Below are 15,153 nucleotides of genomic sequence, written 5' to 3' on the forward strand. Positions count from 1 at the left end.
GCCACCTGACACACCATACAGCAATCTTTTCTAAATCGCTTTGCAGCTGATACTGGTCTTCGGATGACCTTACTAGACGGTAAATTACAGCATCATCTGCGAACAGTCTAAGAGAACTGCTCAGATTGTCACCCAGGTCATTTATATAGATCAGGAACAGTAGAGGTCCCAGGACGCTTCCCTGGGGAACACCTGATATCACTTCAGTTTTACTCGATGATTTGCCGTCTATTACTACGAACTGCGACCTTCCTGACAGGAAATCACGAATCCAGTCGCACAACTGAGATGATACCCATCTCGGAGAATTGTTTCTTATCTTCAAAACATTTGTCAAAGTACAGAAGCCTGATGTTGGAGGAATTCCTGTGGCATCAGAGTGTTTCTCACTACACACACACACACTGATCTTCTTCAAGAGTATCTGCCACAAGTTTCACACTTCTCTCGTCTGTTGACATTTTTGGCCTTCTGGGTCTTATTACCTACTCGTATGTTCATATGACCACGGCAAAAATGATTAACCCAACGTGAAACTGTACTATGGTCCACTGTAAACTTACCACACACCTGACTCGATGGGCTGTGGATTTCTGTCGGGTTTTTACCGTGTAAAGGTTACATATTGATGTACAACCTCTGCTCTTGAACAGTCACAGTACCCAAAGCTCCTGCACGGTCCATTTCTACCTTTTGCCAATTCTGTGTTACAGTACACAGTGAAAAAACAAAAACACATGCTTCTTCCTCAAGCCCCCTACTTCATCTGGTATAATTTTCAGTGTTTTTGCATCAAAAATCCACAGTAATACCAACCTGAGCATTATTGTATGAAAAGTTGCTTGTATTTAAAGTGAAGCAGTATTCAGTTCAAAGACTGTTTTAAATATCACAGTGCTTTACTAGGCATGGTCCTGTTGGAGGCAGTATGACATTACCTTCCTCTGACTTTTCCTATCAGTTATAGGAGAACATACAGTTTAATGTGGATTCCAGTGCAGCTTGGCATTTTTCATACCAACAAATATTCGTGGAGGTGGAAGAAGTGATAAGTGACAGATAAAAATCCTATGCTTGATCAGGGATTGAACCAGAGATCTCCTGATTTGTAATGACACATTTTACCATTGAGCCACACAAGAAACAAACAAAAAAAATTGCTATTTACACTTCTTAAGTAGTTGCCTTTGCTCCCAGTTGATGCATAAATTGATTTCTCTTAGACTGCTGTTCACTTGGGAGTGTGTATCCCTGAGAGGTACTTCAAAAAATTTGTTTTTATGTCTCTGAATAATTTTCAATATATTCAATAGACCAGTTGCTGTTGCTGTTAAAGTTAAAACTGTTGCAAAAATGTCATAACATTATGTAATGTAAACAGTATTTGAAATTTGTAAATACTAAATACACTCTGATACAAATAACTTTCAATAAATAAAATCAAATACCACTCTTTCAGCAAATATAAAGTCTACACTCCCCCTCCCCATCTTAGTCCAGTATTCTATTGAAAGTACAATACTGTGTACAGCCATGGAGAGTGTAAACATATGGCCATGGACAGTGTAAACATAAATTCAAAATTTCCTGAAAAAAAAAATTACTGATGTCGTAGTTTCTGTGTATCTCATCTCATCAGCCCTGTAAATGGCTGTTTAGTTCTTTTTTTATGTAAGGCATAGTAACAATGACTTTACAATATTATGACAAAATAGCATCCTTTCTCTATCTATTGGTTTCTAAATTCCAAGTTGAAACACTTAGTTACACGATTTTTTCTTGAACATGCCTGCATGAAATGGCATTAATGGCTTTACTGTTATTGTTTTTAATCCTGAATTTCTCAGATGGATGGCATCCATCACAATGTTATTACATTTTTGCACCAGTTTTAATTTTAATATCAACAGGAACTGGTACACTGTATATATTGAAAAATACAGAGCAGTTACAGATGATTAGTGTTCTTTGTTCAGCCACAAAAAGCGACACAGTAACGGGGGAATCGTTAGTATGAGTTTAGTAAGACATATACTGGAGTGAATATTCAGTAAATCAAATTTTCATGCGAGAAGAGACACGTAAGGCACGCTAAGATGGCAAAGGACTGCAACAGCCATGATTCCAGTTCGAACAGTAACAATGAAATGCAGGCAGTCAACAGGTCATAGGTGAGAACTATGAGGAGAGGAAGAGGGAGATAATACCCAGAGGTGGGTGATGTTTTGTTCAGTGTCCTCAACCAAGCTCCCTAGTTCGGTAGAAGTCATTGGACTTTGCCCTGCTGATGTTTTGTGTCTGCCAGCTGACAATATTGCCAGGCTATAACAATAAACTACATGAATGTACCACAGCTGTTACAAAGTGACTGTCATGTCAAGTCAACCAGTAAGCTTGGATTGTCCTCACCTTCTGCCTCCCCCCACCCACCATCTCTCCTCTTGGCTGCCCACGTACTGGGCTGGGAGTTGGGGAGAGCTCGCTTCCTCCACTCCTTGCGCTCCCCTGAGAATTCATATAGAATGTTGTATACAAACTATACTTTTGATAGAAGTGAGAGAGAGAGGAACTATTAAAAAATAAAGACCAGTGAGAAAAACTAATTGAAATAAAAGTACGTGATGGGAGTCGTGCTTTAAATAATGAAACAAATACCTATTTGGCTTCTGTTTTGTTTTTGGGCATGCTTAGAAACAGTTTATTCAAAGCTGATACTGAAGACAGTGTTACTGACAATGGATATAAATTGATGCAACTGAAGGCTTAGGGGACTCACAAAAACCTGAAACCTGAAAACTGGAAAAGGAAAATAAAATTTTAAAAAAACTTGCAAAAGGAAATGAGGAAACACTTGAAAACATACAACCTTGGAATAGGTAACAGAACATGTGGAAAGGGCGGCAAAAGAGCAAAGTGACGGTAAAAGAAACTGGGGAACCAGGAAGAAATAACTAGAAATGAGAAGGGAGTAGGCGGTAGAGGAAAGGACAGAAAGTACTAGTAAAAGATACTGGAGGCATAGTTTGTGTTGGAGAAATAGTTTCTTCTTGTAATCACTTGCACTGGCAACATCTCCAAGGAAGACACATGATTCTCAACATTTATAGTTGTAATTAATATTGGTCTTTATACTGATTGCTGGTGACAAGGAAATTTAGTTATTAGTATTTTATTAATGATCTCATTCATAAGCAGCCATATCACAGTCGCTCAAGAAAGTTATAATTAAGCTTTACTTGTTTAATCAGAATTGGATAATGACTCTCCTTGTCTGCGGTCTTGATGGTTCGAAGCGATCTGCTATCCTATCTAAATAAAATGTGTCTGTTTTCTTGTGTTGCGCGCTCAGTTGGTAAACCTCAGATCAAGTGGAAATTTTGCTTTGATAGTTTAATTATCGGATGAAATAATGGAGCTCTTGCATCTAATAATTGCAGGTTCGTTTCCAATTCATCGGAAGTTCCCTTTTGATTACCAATGAAACGATACCTCCGCACAAATTTCCAATTAGAGAATACATATATAATACACACCTTTGATGTAAATGCTCGATATATATTTTCTTGAGTAGCATACAATATATTTTCAATCTCTTTCTTCCAGTAATCTCAATAGCAAAATTACAATTATTCACTGCGGCTATTCGGCACGGAGAAGATCCTAGAAGTCCTCTCAATACATACTAGAGAGAATATTGCAAAGAGTAATTATGCGCTCATGGAATAGTAATAGTACTGTAGTACTTTTCTCAACAATTTTGCAAGTATATAGATGGTCAAGTAGGAAACATAATTTACTCATAGAATTGTGCAGGGAGAATTAGTAGAATATAGAGAGATGTTGCACATTCAACATAAAATATTTCTCTAATTGTGTGGCTTTTTGCTTATATAATTCGCTCTGTTGTGAACTACTATTGTCTGCACATGCCTATTTTTAAAAAAACTGTGAAGTAGAGATGCACATATACAGTGCCAGACAAAAAAATATTAAGCAGCCAGAAGACCCGGTTAGGTATCAGTGTAACTACACACACACACACACACACACACACACACACACACACACACACACACACACACACACACACACACACACACACAGTGGCTAATGTAACAGATTAGAGTTGTAATTCTTTGTCACAGTTAGGTCAACCACCAGTGTGTGTTAATACAGTTCATGTTTAGTGTTGTCACCAGACCTGTTAGTGTATGTAAAATGTGTAAACAGTGTCAAAAGTTGAGTGATCACAGTGGGGGTTATTGTTGTGTTATCTTGATGAGATGCATTATCAACACTTGACAGACTTTGAAAGGGGCCTCATCAGCTGGCTGGCCAAATCGTGCAGTATCTGAAATTTTAGGACATTTGGAGGTGACAGTAGCCTAATGTAGGAGCACTTGGGAACATAAGGGCAGGCATAATCGTCATCAAAGTTCCAGTCAACCACATCTGACCACAGCGAGAGATGTCTCGTACACAAAGTACGTCGTAATCCCTTCGTACCTGCATCTGCTGTCTTGGAACAAGTAGTGGACTCCATGCAACATTGTGTGTCATTGTGTGTCATTGTCACTATTGTTTAGGGACTAGCAGTACCTGGGTTAAGGAATTACCATCCCATATTTAGGCTACTGTTAACACCATAATACAAATGGCTGTGCATGGTGTGGTGCTATGACCAGGAAGCATGGGCTGCTGTTAAATGGTGTCGCATTGTGTTCACTGATAAATGCAGTGCTGCACTACCCTGGATTACCGTTGCCAGCGAGTATCGTGAAAACCTTGTTTTGGATAATCACAGCAGTGTTACTTCTGGTATCATGTGACATCAGGTCGCAGCTGGTAGTAATTGAGGGAACTCTGACAGAACAGTGTTACGTCATGGACATCCTACTTCCTCATATGGTACTTCTATACGAGAAGCAATACTCACCCTCATGTGGCGTATGTGTCTATGAACTGTCTGTGTGATACTGAGTTACTCCCATGACGAGTAAGATCCCCTGATTATTCCACAATATTCCCAATTCTGACTGTATGTTGAGATGGTCAATTTAACAAAGAAGCTCAGGCACTAGGGTAGGTCTAAAAATAGTACATTACTAAAATGTTCAACAGCAATCAACTGTGGATGGCGAAGTACATTGAAAAATAACAAGATAATTATTCTTACTGAACATAGACTAGGTCATACATCTTCTTCAGAAGACAGTTTTAAAACCTTTGAAACAATGTTCGAGGTTTAATAAACTCTTATTATGCAACTGGTTGGCTGTTACTTCTAATGTACTGAAAAGCTCTTGTATGGACAGTTGCTGAATTGCAGCCTTGAGATTTTTTTCTGGGTGATTAAATAAATGACAAATTACACTACAGGATAAATTAGTGAACTTTCTATTGTTCCTTAATAAGAAGCAATAACTAAAGCCATACTTCTGTCATACTCCTGTTCAGTCGTTGGTATAGCTTATTGTATACCATTTTGTTGTGAATTCTTGAATTGTATCATTGATTGCCATGAATTTTTCTTTCACCAATACAGTTATGTGCTACAGGAAAGGCTAGAAACATAAAGGAGATCGGCAAACTAAATTGATAATGAAACAGTAATAATGTTTTCATTAAGAACCAAAACATGATAATGAGTGCCCACAATGAAACAGTGTTGCGTGATGGCATTGCAGGTACATGACGTGGTTAGTAAAGTATGTAAGTGGAGCAGATACAAATGGAAAATTGTTCTAGTGATGATACATGCTGCAGGTCCAGAAATCCAAGGTATTTTAATGGACTTCAAAGGACACATTCTTATGGTCTGGCACCTGGAAATAGAGTTCTCAGAAATCAGTGAAGCTGGTTAATACTACTGTCCTAAGTGTGTGTTGAAAATGGTTGAAGGGCAGTGAAACGGTGAACAATCGACAAGGTGTTGCAGATCCCATGACATGAGAGAAGCAAAGCAAGATGGATGGCAATCTGTGGAATATTGACAACATAGTACATTCCTGGTGCACACACAAGTGTGTTTATGGACACCATTCAGCACACAGCGATGAACATGGGGCTGTGCAGCAGATAATCCATGGCCACGGGATCATTGAAATTTGACCACCCTTGCAGATAAAACTCATTTCTTGCTACTCAAGGTTGATGATGGTATCCGAATAGGCTATTATTATACTATGAAAGATGTGCAGCTGGTCTTCCATTGGACCTCTGTTAGTAGTCAACAATTGGGGGTAGACTTCACAAACATTATTGTAGACCATCGGCATCCCTTCATACTTGATGTCTTCCCACTTGTGATAGCATCCTCTAGCTGTATAATGTCCATCTCGCAAGACTAAATCATGCTACAGTAGTTGAAGGAACATGCTAGCAAACTCACCTAGCTATTGTGGCCACCACATTTGCTTGATCTGAACCTTACTGAATGTATCTGGGATGCTATCGGGCACCAGCTCTGTGCACACAAATGAGCAACCTGTAAGTTTTGGAAATTGTGTGAAATGTACATAGATATCCAGTGAAACATGCTTCCAGAAACGTACCAAGGACTTCTGGGATTCATACCGTCTGTAATCACTTCTGTATAATGTTGCAGCGGTGGACCATCAGCTAATACACAGGCAGTCATAATGTTTTGGCTCATCAGTATATTTCAATTTTTTGTTTTTGGAAATTCTATTTTGTTCATTACTGATGCACAAAGTTTTTTCACTGGTCTGTTACGAAACAGTTAATTATCGCAGGTAATAACAATCTTGTGAGATAGGCACAACAAAAGACTGTCACAAATAACAGCTTTCGGTCAGTAAGGCCTTCTTCAGAATTAGACGGCAAACACACACAAGAACACTCGCGCAAACGCCACTCGCACACACATTACTGCTGTCTCAGGCAACTGAGGCCACTCACAAATCCAATCTGCATTTGGATTGCACTTCATTAACTTCTGTGCAGAAAGGCGTGCAGTATATTGATGCATCCATTTTCAATAAGCTACCACAAGAATTCAAAAATCTTGGCAGTAATCCATGCACTTTCAAATCAGAACTGAAAAGTTTCCTAGTGGGTCACTCCTTCTATTTTGTTGAAGAGTTCCTTGAAAAATTAAACTGATTCTTAAATTATATTCTTGATTGCATTTACTTAAACTTATGGCTTGACCTTGACTTTTTTGGGTTCATAAACATTTTACTTTATCTGTTATTACTTTTTGTCATAATTTCATGTTCCATGATGTCAGAGATTTGCTCCTCAATTTGGTCCTGCGTAACTAGACAAATAAATAAAAAATAAAATAAAATACAGTATAAATAAATCATTAGAACTCATCGAAAAACTGACAAGTTCATTATCTAGTCATCAAGACTATTAGAACCAGCAGCAATGTTGTTATGAGTGATTTAGTTCGAAGGATGATGAAATAAATCTGTTGTGGTCATGCTTGAAGGATATAGGTTAAAACTTAAATTAGGGTAGCCAGACAGTGACTCCTCCCAAATGTGTATAGGTTGTAGCATTAGCTTATTTAGTCTCGGACATTATATTTGTATGACCCTCAATGGGATACATGGCACACTTTGAATTGAAAGTTGTGCATTCTATATGCAGTTTCCCATGAGGAATTGTCAGTATTCACATGACAGAATTGATCTTCCAGAACAAAAAAGTCCATTAAACAAAGGCTCTAAAGTGTACATCATAAGAGTTATGAGCACTTGTTCATCCTCAATACTGTGAAGCAAATCTCTTCTATTGAACAAGTGCCCATAGGATTTAAGGTACACATTTTAGAACTTGTGTTTACTAGAAAAAATTTTCTTGTTTCAGTCCATACTACCTCATCCCAGAATATGGAAAGCAAAGAGATATTTGTTTCATAGTATCAAATATGATATATAACCTGAACTGCTGCTGAATTGTTACTAATAAGAGAATACTCCTGTCGTGTTTTATTCATATATGTATGTATATGTATATATATCTAAAAACAAAGATGATGTGACTTACCAAACAAAAGCGCTGGCAGGTCTATAGACACACAAACATACACACAAAATTTGAGCTTTTGCAACCGGCGGTTGCTTCATTCCCTCTTTGTTTGTGTGTGTCTATCGACCTGCCAGCACTTTTGTTTGGTACGTCATATCGTGTGTGTGTGTGTGTGTGTGTGTGTGTGTGTGTGTGTGTGTGTGTGTGTGCAAATTTTACGGTCCTGCAATAGTTTTCCAATATGGAGGAGTATGTATGCAGCTTCATTCCTGTGAACGTCTTACAGGTGTTGATAAAATTAATTTTTTTTCCTTTCATGTTTTGTTTCAGTATGGCATAACACCAGTAATTCCATCAGAGATTGAAGCGGCTTTAGCACGTTATTGGTCTCCATGTTTCTATCCCTTCAGTACATTTTCACGGAATGTGGGACCCCAAGTCCATAAACGGCTTCTAGCATGCTGATGGGGGGAAAAAAATCATATAGTTGATACTCCATCTTTTTCAGATATTGTCTTTACGTTTCATGTTACTTACTGACATGTTGACTGACTTTGTACTGATTAGTACTTTAAAACAATTTGAAAATGATATGTAAGTTGTACAGTGTAATTAGGTAATTTATTTTATTTCTGCTGTTTTTGTAAGTAATTGCATTATAAATGCTTGGATAGAAAAAGGTAAACTGAAGAACAGTGATTTCAAATGTTATAACTGTAAGCCTTACTTCATTTAGATGTTGACATGACAGAGAGAATTGGTACACATACTGTCGAATGTAGCCTTGTAGTAGTATTGGTGCAAGACATCACTAATCAGTTAGGGAACCAGCAGTGAATGTTAGAGATAATAACAGGTATAGTATAATGGATCTAGGGCCTTTCATTGTTTGTGGAAAGTGTAGACAAAAATATTGGATATTTGCATCCCATTTCTGTTGGTAAATTGATGTATCTGTACAGTGCCATCCTTAAAAAGGATATCATAAATATTAATCTGTCAGACAGTAACAGAGTGAAAATTGAACTAAAGTCAGCAGTTGCAGCAAACAATCCACTGGAGGTACCTATATTTAAAGGAAAAAACCTGTATGGGTGTATTCCCAATTTATTGTTACATAAATATGTGATCATACATTGTATTGATACAATGCTAAAAGATAAACAAATCTACACAAAAATGCAGGGTTAATACGTAGTTACTAGCGTCAAATGATACACACGGAAGGTGACAATACTGGTCTGCAAGGCTTGCATGTAGGTCACAAATATTATCGCATCATGTTATGATCTTGGGTAGGAGATACTCAATAAAAAGATATATTGCTCCAGTAATGCAATGCAGGGATTGTTTATGATATAGCTATCATGTCCCACAGTGAAAAACCAAAACTAGATGCAGTAAATGCTATGGTCTGCATTCAGTAGATGGTTTGCATCCAAGAAGTGCCGTGTTGTGTATCCTGTCACAGTGCACTCCTCACTACAGAAAAGACAGTATTATGAAAAGGACAGTTGCTTCTCACTATATAGTGGAGAAGCTGAGTCACAGATGGGCACAACAAAAAGACTGTTAGCAAGGAAACTTTCAGCCAGAAAGGCCTTCATCTGCTGCTATGTAGTGGGCAGCCACTGTCCTCCTCACACTACTGTCATAATCCATTCCTGGATTTTCTACTGTTTGATTTCACTACACACAAGTCATGCCAATCTCATAAACACCAACAATAAAATGTGCAGAGATAATGATATATATAACAGTTAGAAGAAATCTCCACCCCTACAACAATGGGTGTTGGAAGCAGTAAGTGCACCTCTAACTCAAGATCAGTTGCCTGATGTAATGCAGCCAATACCATAACAGCAACGGCAATAACAATACCACATACTGCATACTCATATAGCAGAATATCCAGGCATCAGAAGTATAGGGAATTGTCAGCAGAGCGATTGAGTATAAAAAAAATGTATACCACAACATTTTTCCCGTCCACCCTATCTTACATAATCCGTATCCACAAACAACGCACTTCAGACATTACAATATTATGAAAAGGATAGTTCCTACTTGCCATATAGCAGAGATGCTAAGTTTATGATAGGCACAACAAAATCTCACCAACATGGGGCTAATTCTTGATACTACATATTGAGTTTGTTGCTGTGATCTTCATTCGGAAGTCTAGTTAAGTGCAACTCTATATGCTACTGTATCCTATGCCTCTTCGTCTCTGAGTAATTACTGCAATCTACATCTTCCGAAATCTCCTTACTGTAGTCATCTCTTGGATTTCCCTCTACGGTTTTTAACCCCCTTACTTCCTCCAGTACTAAATAGGTGATCCCTTGATGTCTGAGAATGTGTCCTATCAACTGATCCCCTCCCACAAGTAACGTGATCTACCCATCTAATCTTCAGCATTCTCCTGTAGCACCACATTTTGAAAGCTTCTGTTCTCTTTTTCTCTGAACCATTTATCGTCTTGTTTCACTTACACACATGGTTACGCTGCAGACAAATGCCTTCAGAAAAGACTTCAGAACACTTCAATCTGAATTAACAAATTTCTCTTTTTCAGAAATGCTTTTCGTACCATTGCCAGTCTCCATTTTCTGTCCTCTCTACTTCAGCTGCCCAAATAGAAAAACTCAACTACTACTTTGTCTCGTTCCCGAATCTGATACCCTCAGGATAATCTTATTTAATTAAACTACATTCCATTATCCTTGCTTTGCTTTTATTGATGTTCATTATATCCTGCACTCAAGACAACGTCCATTCCATTCAACTGCTGTTCCAAGTCCTTTGTTGTCTCTGACAGAATTACAATGCCATTGCCAAACCTCAACATTTTTATTCCTTCTCCCTGAACTTTAATTTCAGTTCTAAACTTTTTCTTTAGTTTCCTTTACTGCTTGTTCAGTGTCCATATTGAATAACATTGGGGATAGGCTACAACCCTGCCTTGCTCCCTTTTCAACCTCTGCCTCCCTTTCATGCCTCTCGACTCCTGTAACTGCCATCTGGTTACTGTACAAGCCATAAATAGCTCTTCAGTCCCTGTATTTTATCCTATTACCTTTAGAATTTCAGAGAGAGTATTCCAGTCAGCAATATCAAAAGCTTTCTCCAAGTCTAAAAATGCTGAAAAATGTAGCTTTGCCTTTCCTTAACCTATCTTCTAAGATGTGTTGTAGGGTCAGTATCACATGTTCCTCTTTAATCCAAACTGAACTTCCCCAAGGGTGGCTTCTGCCAGTTTTCCATTCTTCTGTAAATAATTCCTAGTTTGTAGCCATGCCTTATTAATCTTACAGTTTAGTAATTTTCCCAACTGTCGACAACTTATTTCTTTGGAACTGAAATTATTACATTCTTCTTGAAGTCTGTGAGTATTTCACCTGTCTTGTACATCTTGCACACCAGATAGAAGAGTTTTGTCATTGGTGGCTCTCCCAAGGCTATCAGCAGTTCTGCTGGAATATTGACTACCCTCGGGGCCTTGTTTCAACTTAAACCTTTCAGAGCTTTGCCAAATTCTTCTCAAAGTATCATGGCTCCCATCTCACCATCATCTATGTCCACCTCCCATTCTATAATATTGCTTTCAAATCCATGTCCCTTGTACAGGCACTCTGTATACGCCTTCCACATTTCAGCTTTCCAGTCTTTACTCAGGACTTGTTCACCATCTGAGCTCTTGATACCTCTCTTCCCCAAATGCTTTCCTGTAGGCAGTATCTATCTCTCCCGTAATGAAGTATGTTTCTATATCCTTACATTTGTCCTAATGCCATTCCTGCTTAGCAGTTCTGCACTTCCTGTCAATCTCATTTTTTAAACATTTGTATTCCATTTCACCTGCTTCATTTTTAAGTTTCCTCTTTTCATCAATTAATTTTATTGTAAAAATATTTAAGAAGCTGAGTCGATACCATCATGAGCCATTTGCATACAGTCTGACAGTTACGAGGGTTGTACCAAAAGTAATGCTCCCAATAAGCTACAGCCTCAAGAGAAGGTGCTAGGCTAAAGCCGACAACAGTGCCATGTGCAGTGGTTCCCCCCACTCTCCAGCACGCCCTTCCGCAATTAGCTAAGCTGCTCAGTGTGGGCTTGGCAGCCGATAGATATTGAAGTGCTGATATCCGCTCCCGCCAAGTGTGATGTTAGAGCCATAATCCAGTTTCTCTGTGCGAGGAAGTTGCTGCCCGTGGAGATACATCGGCTACTGACTGAGGTTTATGGTGAGGAGGGCATGTCCGTTCAGCACATCCGCAAATGGTGCAGTGCTTTTGTTGAGGGTCACACGGAAGTTCACGATGATGAACAGAGTGGAAGTCCACCGGGCAGTTTCAGATGCGATTGTCCAGATGATCAACAGTGAGCTGCTCAAAGATCATAGGGTCACTGTCCGTGAACTTGTTCAACGCATTCCTAAATCTTCCCACAGCACCACTGAAAGAACTGTAAGAGAAACATTGGGTTATCGCAAGGTGTGTGGTCACTGGATCACCGGATGCTGACTGATGGACACAAGGAGCAATGCCTTGACTATGCTCGCAAGTTTCTTCAACAGTGTGAGTGGGGAGGCAACAAGGAGACGTTCTTGGACTCTGTTGTCATGGGAAATGAAACATGGGTGTTTAATTACACCCCTGAAACAAAACGACAATCTTGTCAGTGGTGTCACTCTGGTTCACCCACACCAAAGAAATTCAAACAAGCGCAGTCAGAAGGAAAGGTTATGGCAACTGTGTTTTGGGATTTGGAAGGTAGTACTCCTCATAGATTTCATGCAACCTGGGACGACAATAAACTCGGACAGATATTGTGAAACATTGGGCAAACTCTGGCGAGCAATCCAGAATCTCCAGAGGGGACAACTGAAGGAGGGAGTAGCCCCTCTTCACAACAACGCTCAGCCCCACACCACTCGTCAAACACAGGAGCTTTTGAAGAAATTTGGGTGGACTGTTATGCCCCATCCCCCGTACAGCCCGGACTTAGCCTCAAGCGATTGTGACCTCTTCCCCAAGCTAAAAGAACGCTTATGTGACAAATGCTTAAACAGCAACAAAGAAGTCCGAGCAGAGAATCACACACTTTCTCAACAGGTTGGAGGGAGACTTCTTTGATTTAAGAATACAAAAACTGGAGCACAGTCTTCAAAAGTGTGTCGAAAAAAATAGACTATATTGAAAAACAGATAAAAGTGTAAGCTTTTCAACGATGTATAAATTAATAACAATAAACTATGTTTTTTATTTGTAAAGAAATATTGGAACCTTATTTTTGGTACAACCCTTGTACTTGCCTGTTCTTATCTACAAACAACGAAACGTCTGAAGTATGAAACAATGGAAAATCCAGGATGGAATGTAATAATATTATGAAAAGGATGGCTCTTACTCACCATATAAGGGAGATGCTGAGTCACAAATCAGCACAACAAAAAGACTGTCAAAGTGAGCTTTTGGCCAACAAGGCCTCTGTCAAAAATAGACACCAGGAATGGATATCTTACGAAAGGAATGCCACCATTTATTTGTGGAGATTTTAATGTCCAAGGCCATGTTTGTGGATGTGACTGTCAAGATCGTTATGTAACAACATTATTTGAAATTGTTGATGAATTCTGTTTTTGTTTTGAATGGTGGATCACCAGCATTGATTCTGAGAGTGGGACAGTGCCTATCTGATGTCAGTATAACTTTGTGTTCACCTCCTTACAGATCTACAGTGGAATATTCTAAACTGTCCCATGGGAACAGAAAAGTGTGACATAGAGATACATATTATTCAAGATTACCCTTGGGGACTTACAACCCATCAAGAAAGGGGAAAGTAAACTTTGAAGACTGGATGAAATATCAAGAAATAGCAGACCACATTAAAACAATAACCACAGTCACAGACGAAAGTCAAGAAACATCAGATGCAGAATTCATAAGAGGAATACTAGACTGAGGCAGACAACAAAATTAGCCATTGCCAAGCACTGTCTGAAACTCAACCATTCCATGATTTATGATGAGACAAGGGTTCATGCACTGACCCCCTGGATACTGGAACAGTGTTATAAAGAGTCTACAGAGAAAACCTCATGAATCGTGTATCTGATACCTGGCAGAATACCCGATCCCTCAAGATGTCAGGAATGTCTGTCGTAGCACATGTGTAGCTGCTTACCATATAGTGGTGCTGTTGATTTACACACACACACACACACACACACACACACACACACACACACACACACACACACACACACGACCACTGTCTCTGGCTGTCGAAGACAGACTGTGAGCAACAGCACATGACAGGAGAAGCAATCTGGGTGGTCAAGGTAAGTAGGAGGCTGTGCTCATGGTACAAAATCGTAGGCATTTCATTTATGAAAGACAATGCTTAATTCAGTGATTGGCTGAGATTATTTCTTCTTCTGACATCTCACTGATCATAAAGTACCACAGGAAATTATAAAAAATCCCAAGTAACAAAATTTTCTGTGTGCAACCGGCAAAGCCTGCGTATCACTATGAACTAGTTTAAAAAACCTGAAAATAGGGACTTTCTTGTAGTAAATCTTTTGTTGTATTAACATTAACAAAAACTAATGTAAAATTCATTGTTTGAACCTCGTAAGCAAAGTGCAGGTGTCGTTTAAGACTTTGTGACTACATAACTGATTAACACTTCATGTGCAATCTCCCTGAATTTATATAACCCCGTTATTGCACTGTTGATATAAACTATTTTTAAACAGTGACTTAAGCCAACAAAGTACATGTTATTGTCATTGTATGACATACTAGGTTTAGGACCAAATTGTTTAATGAAGCATTATATTTCTCACTTTTAGACATCAGCAGTGAGTTTTCGTGGTTCTTACAGAATCTGAAGGAAAAATTAATAAATTTGACACAAAGGTTGTGATGTTGTCTTTTATCAGATTTTATCTTGTAATTTACTTAAGATTCCTTTTTGTTGCTATTATTAATGAAATAATTAATGATCTGAATGACATCTTACACAGCTTAGATTTTACCTTGAAATAAAAATAACGGAATACATCATGAGAAAATGTAGTCTGCATTAGATGTCTTTGAAGACAACAGTCCGAGGCAGGTGACACAGTGATTAGGAAAA

General features: G+C 38.7%; 1 protein-coding gene across 1 annotated transcript in view; it reads left to right on the forward strand.

The window, feature by feature from the left end:
• LOC126324819 (transcription initiation protein SPT3 homolog) overlaps window positions 1–14,935 on the forward strand; it is an 86,962-nt gene extending 72,027 nt beyond the window's left edge. Inside the window, exon 6 of the mRNA XM_049995120.1 lies at window positions 8,332–14,935. Within this exon, the coding sequence (XP_049851077.1) occupies window positions 8,332–8,466 (135 nt within the window). The 3' untranslated portion in view covers window positions 8,467–14,935. The remainder of the gene's footprint in view (window positions 1–8,331) is intronic.
• The last annotated feature ends 218 nt before the right edge of the window (window positions 14,936–15,153 follow it).

Source organism: Schistocerca gregaria, chromosome 2, assembly GCF_023897955.1.
Source record: "Schistocerca gregaria isolate iqSchGreg1 chromosome 2, iqSchGreg1.2, whole genome shotgun sequence".
NCBI lineage: Eukaryota > Metazoa > Arthropoda > Insecta > Orthoptera > Acrididae > Schistocerca > Schistocerca gregaria.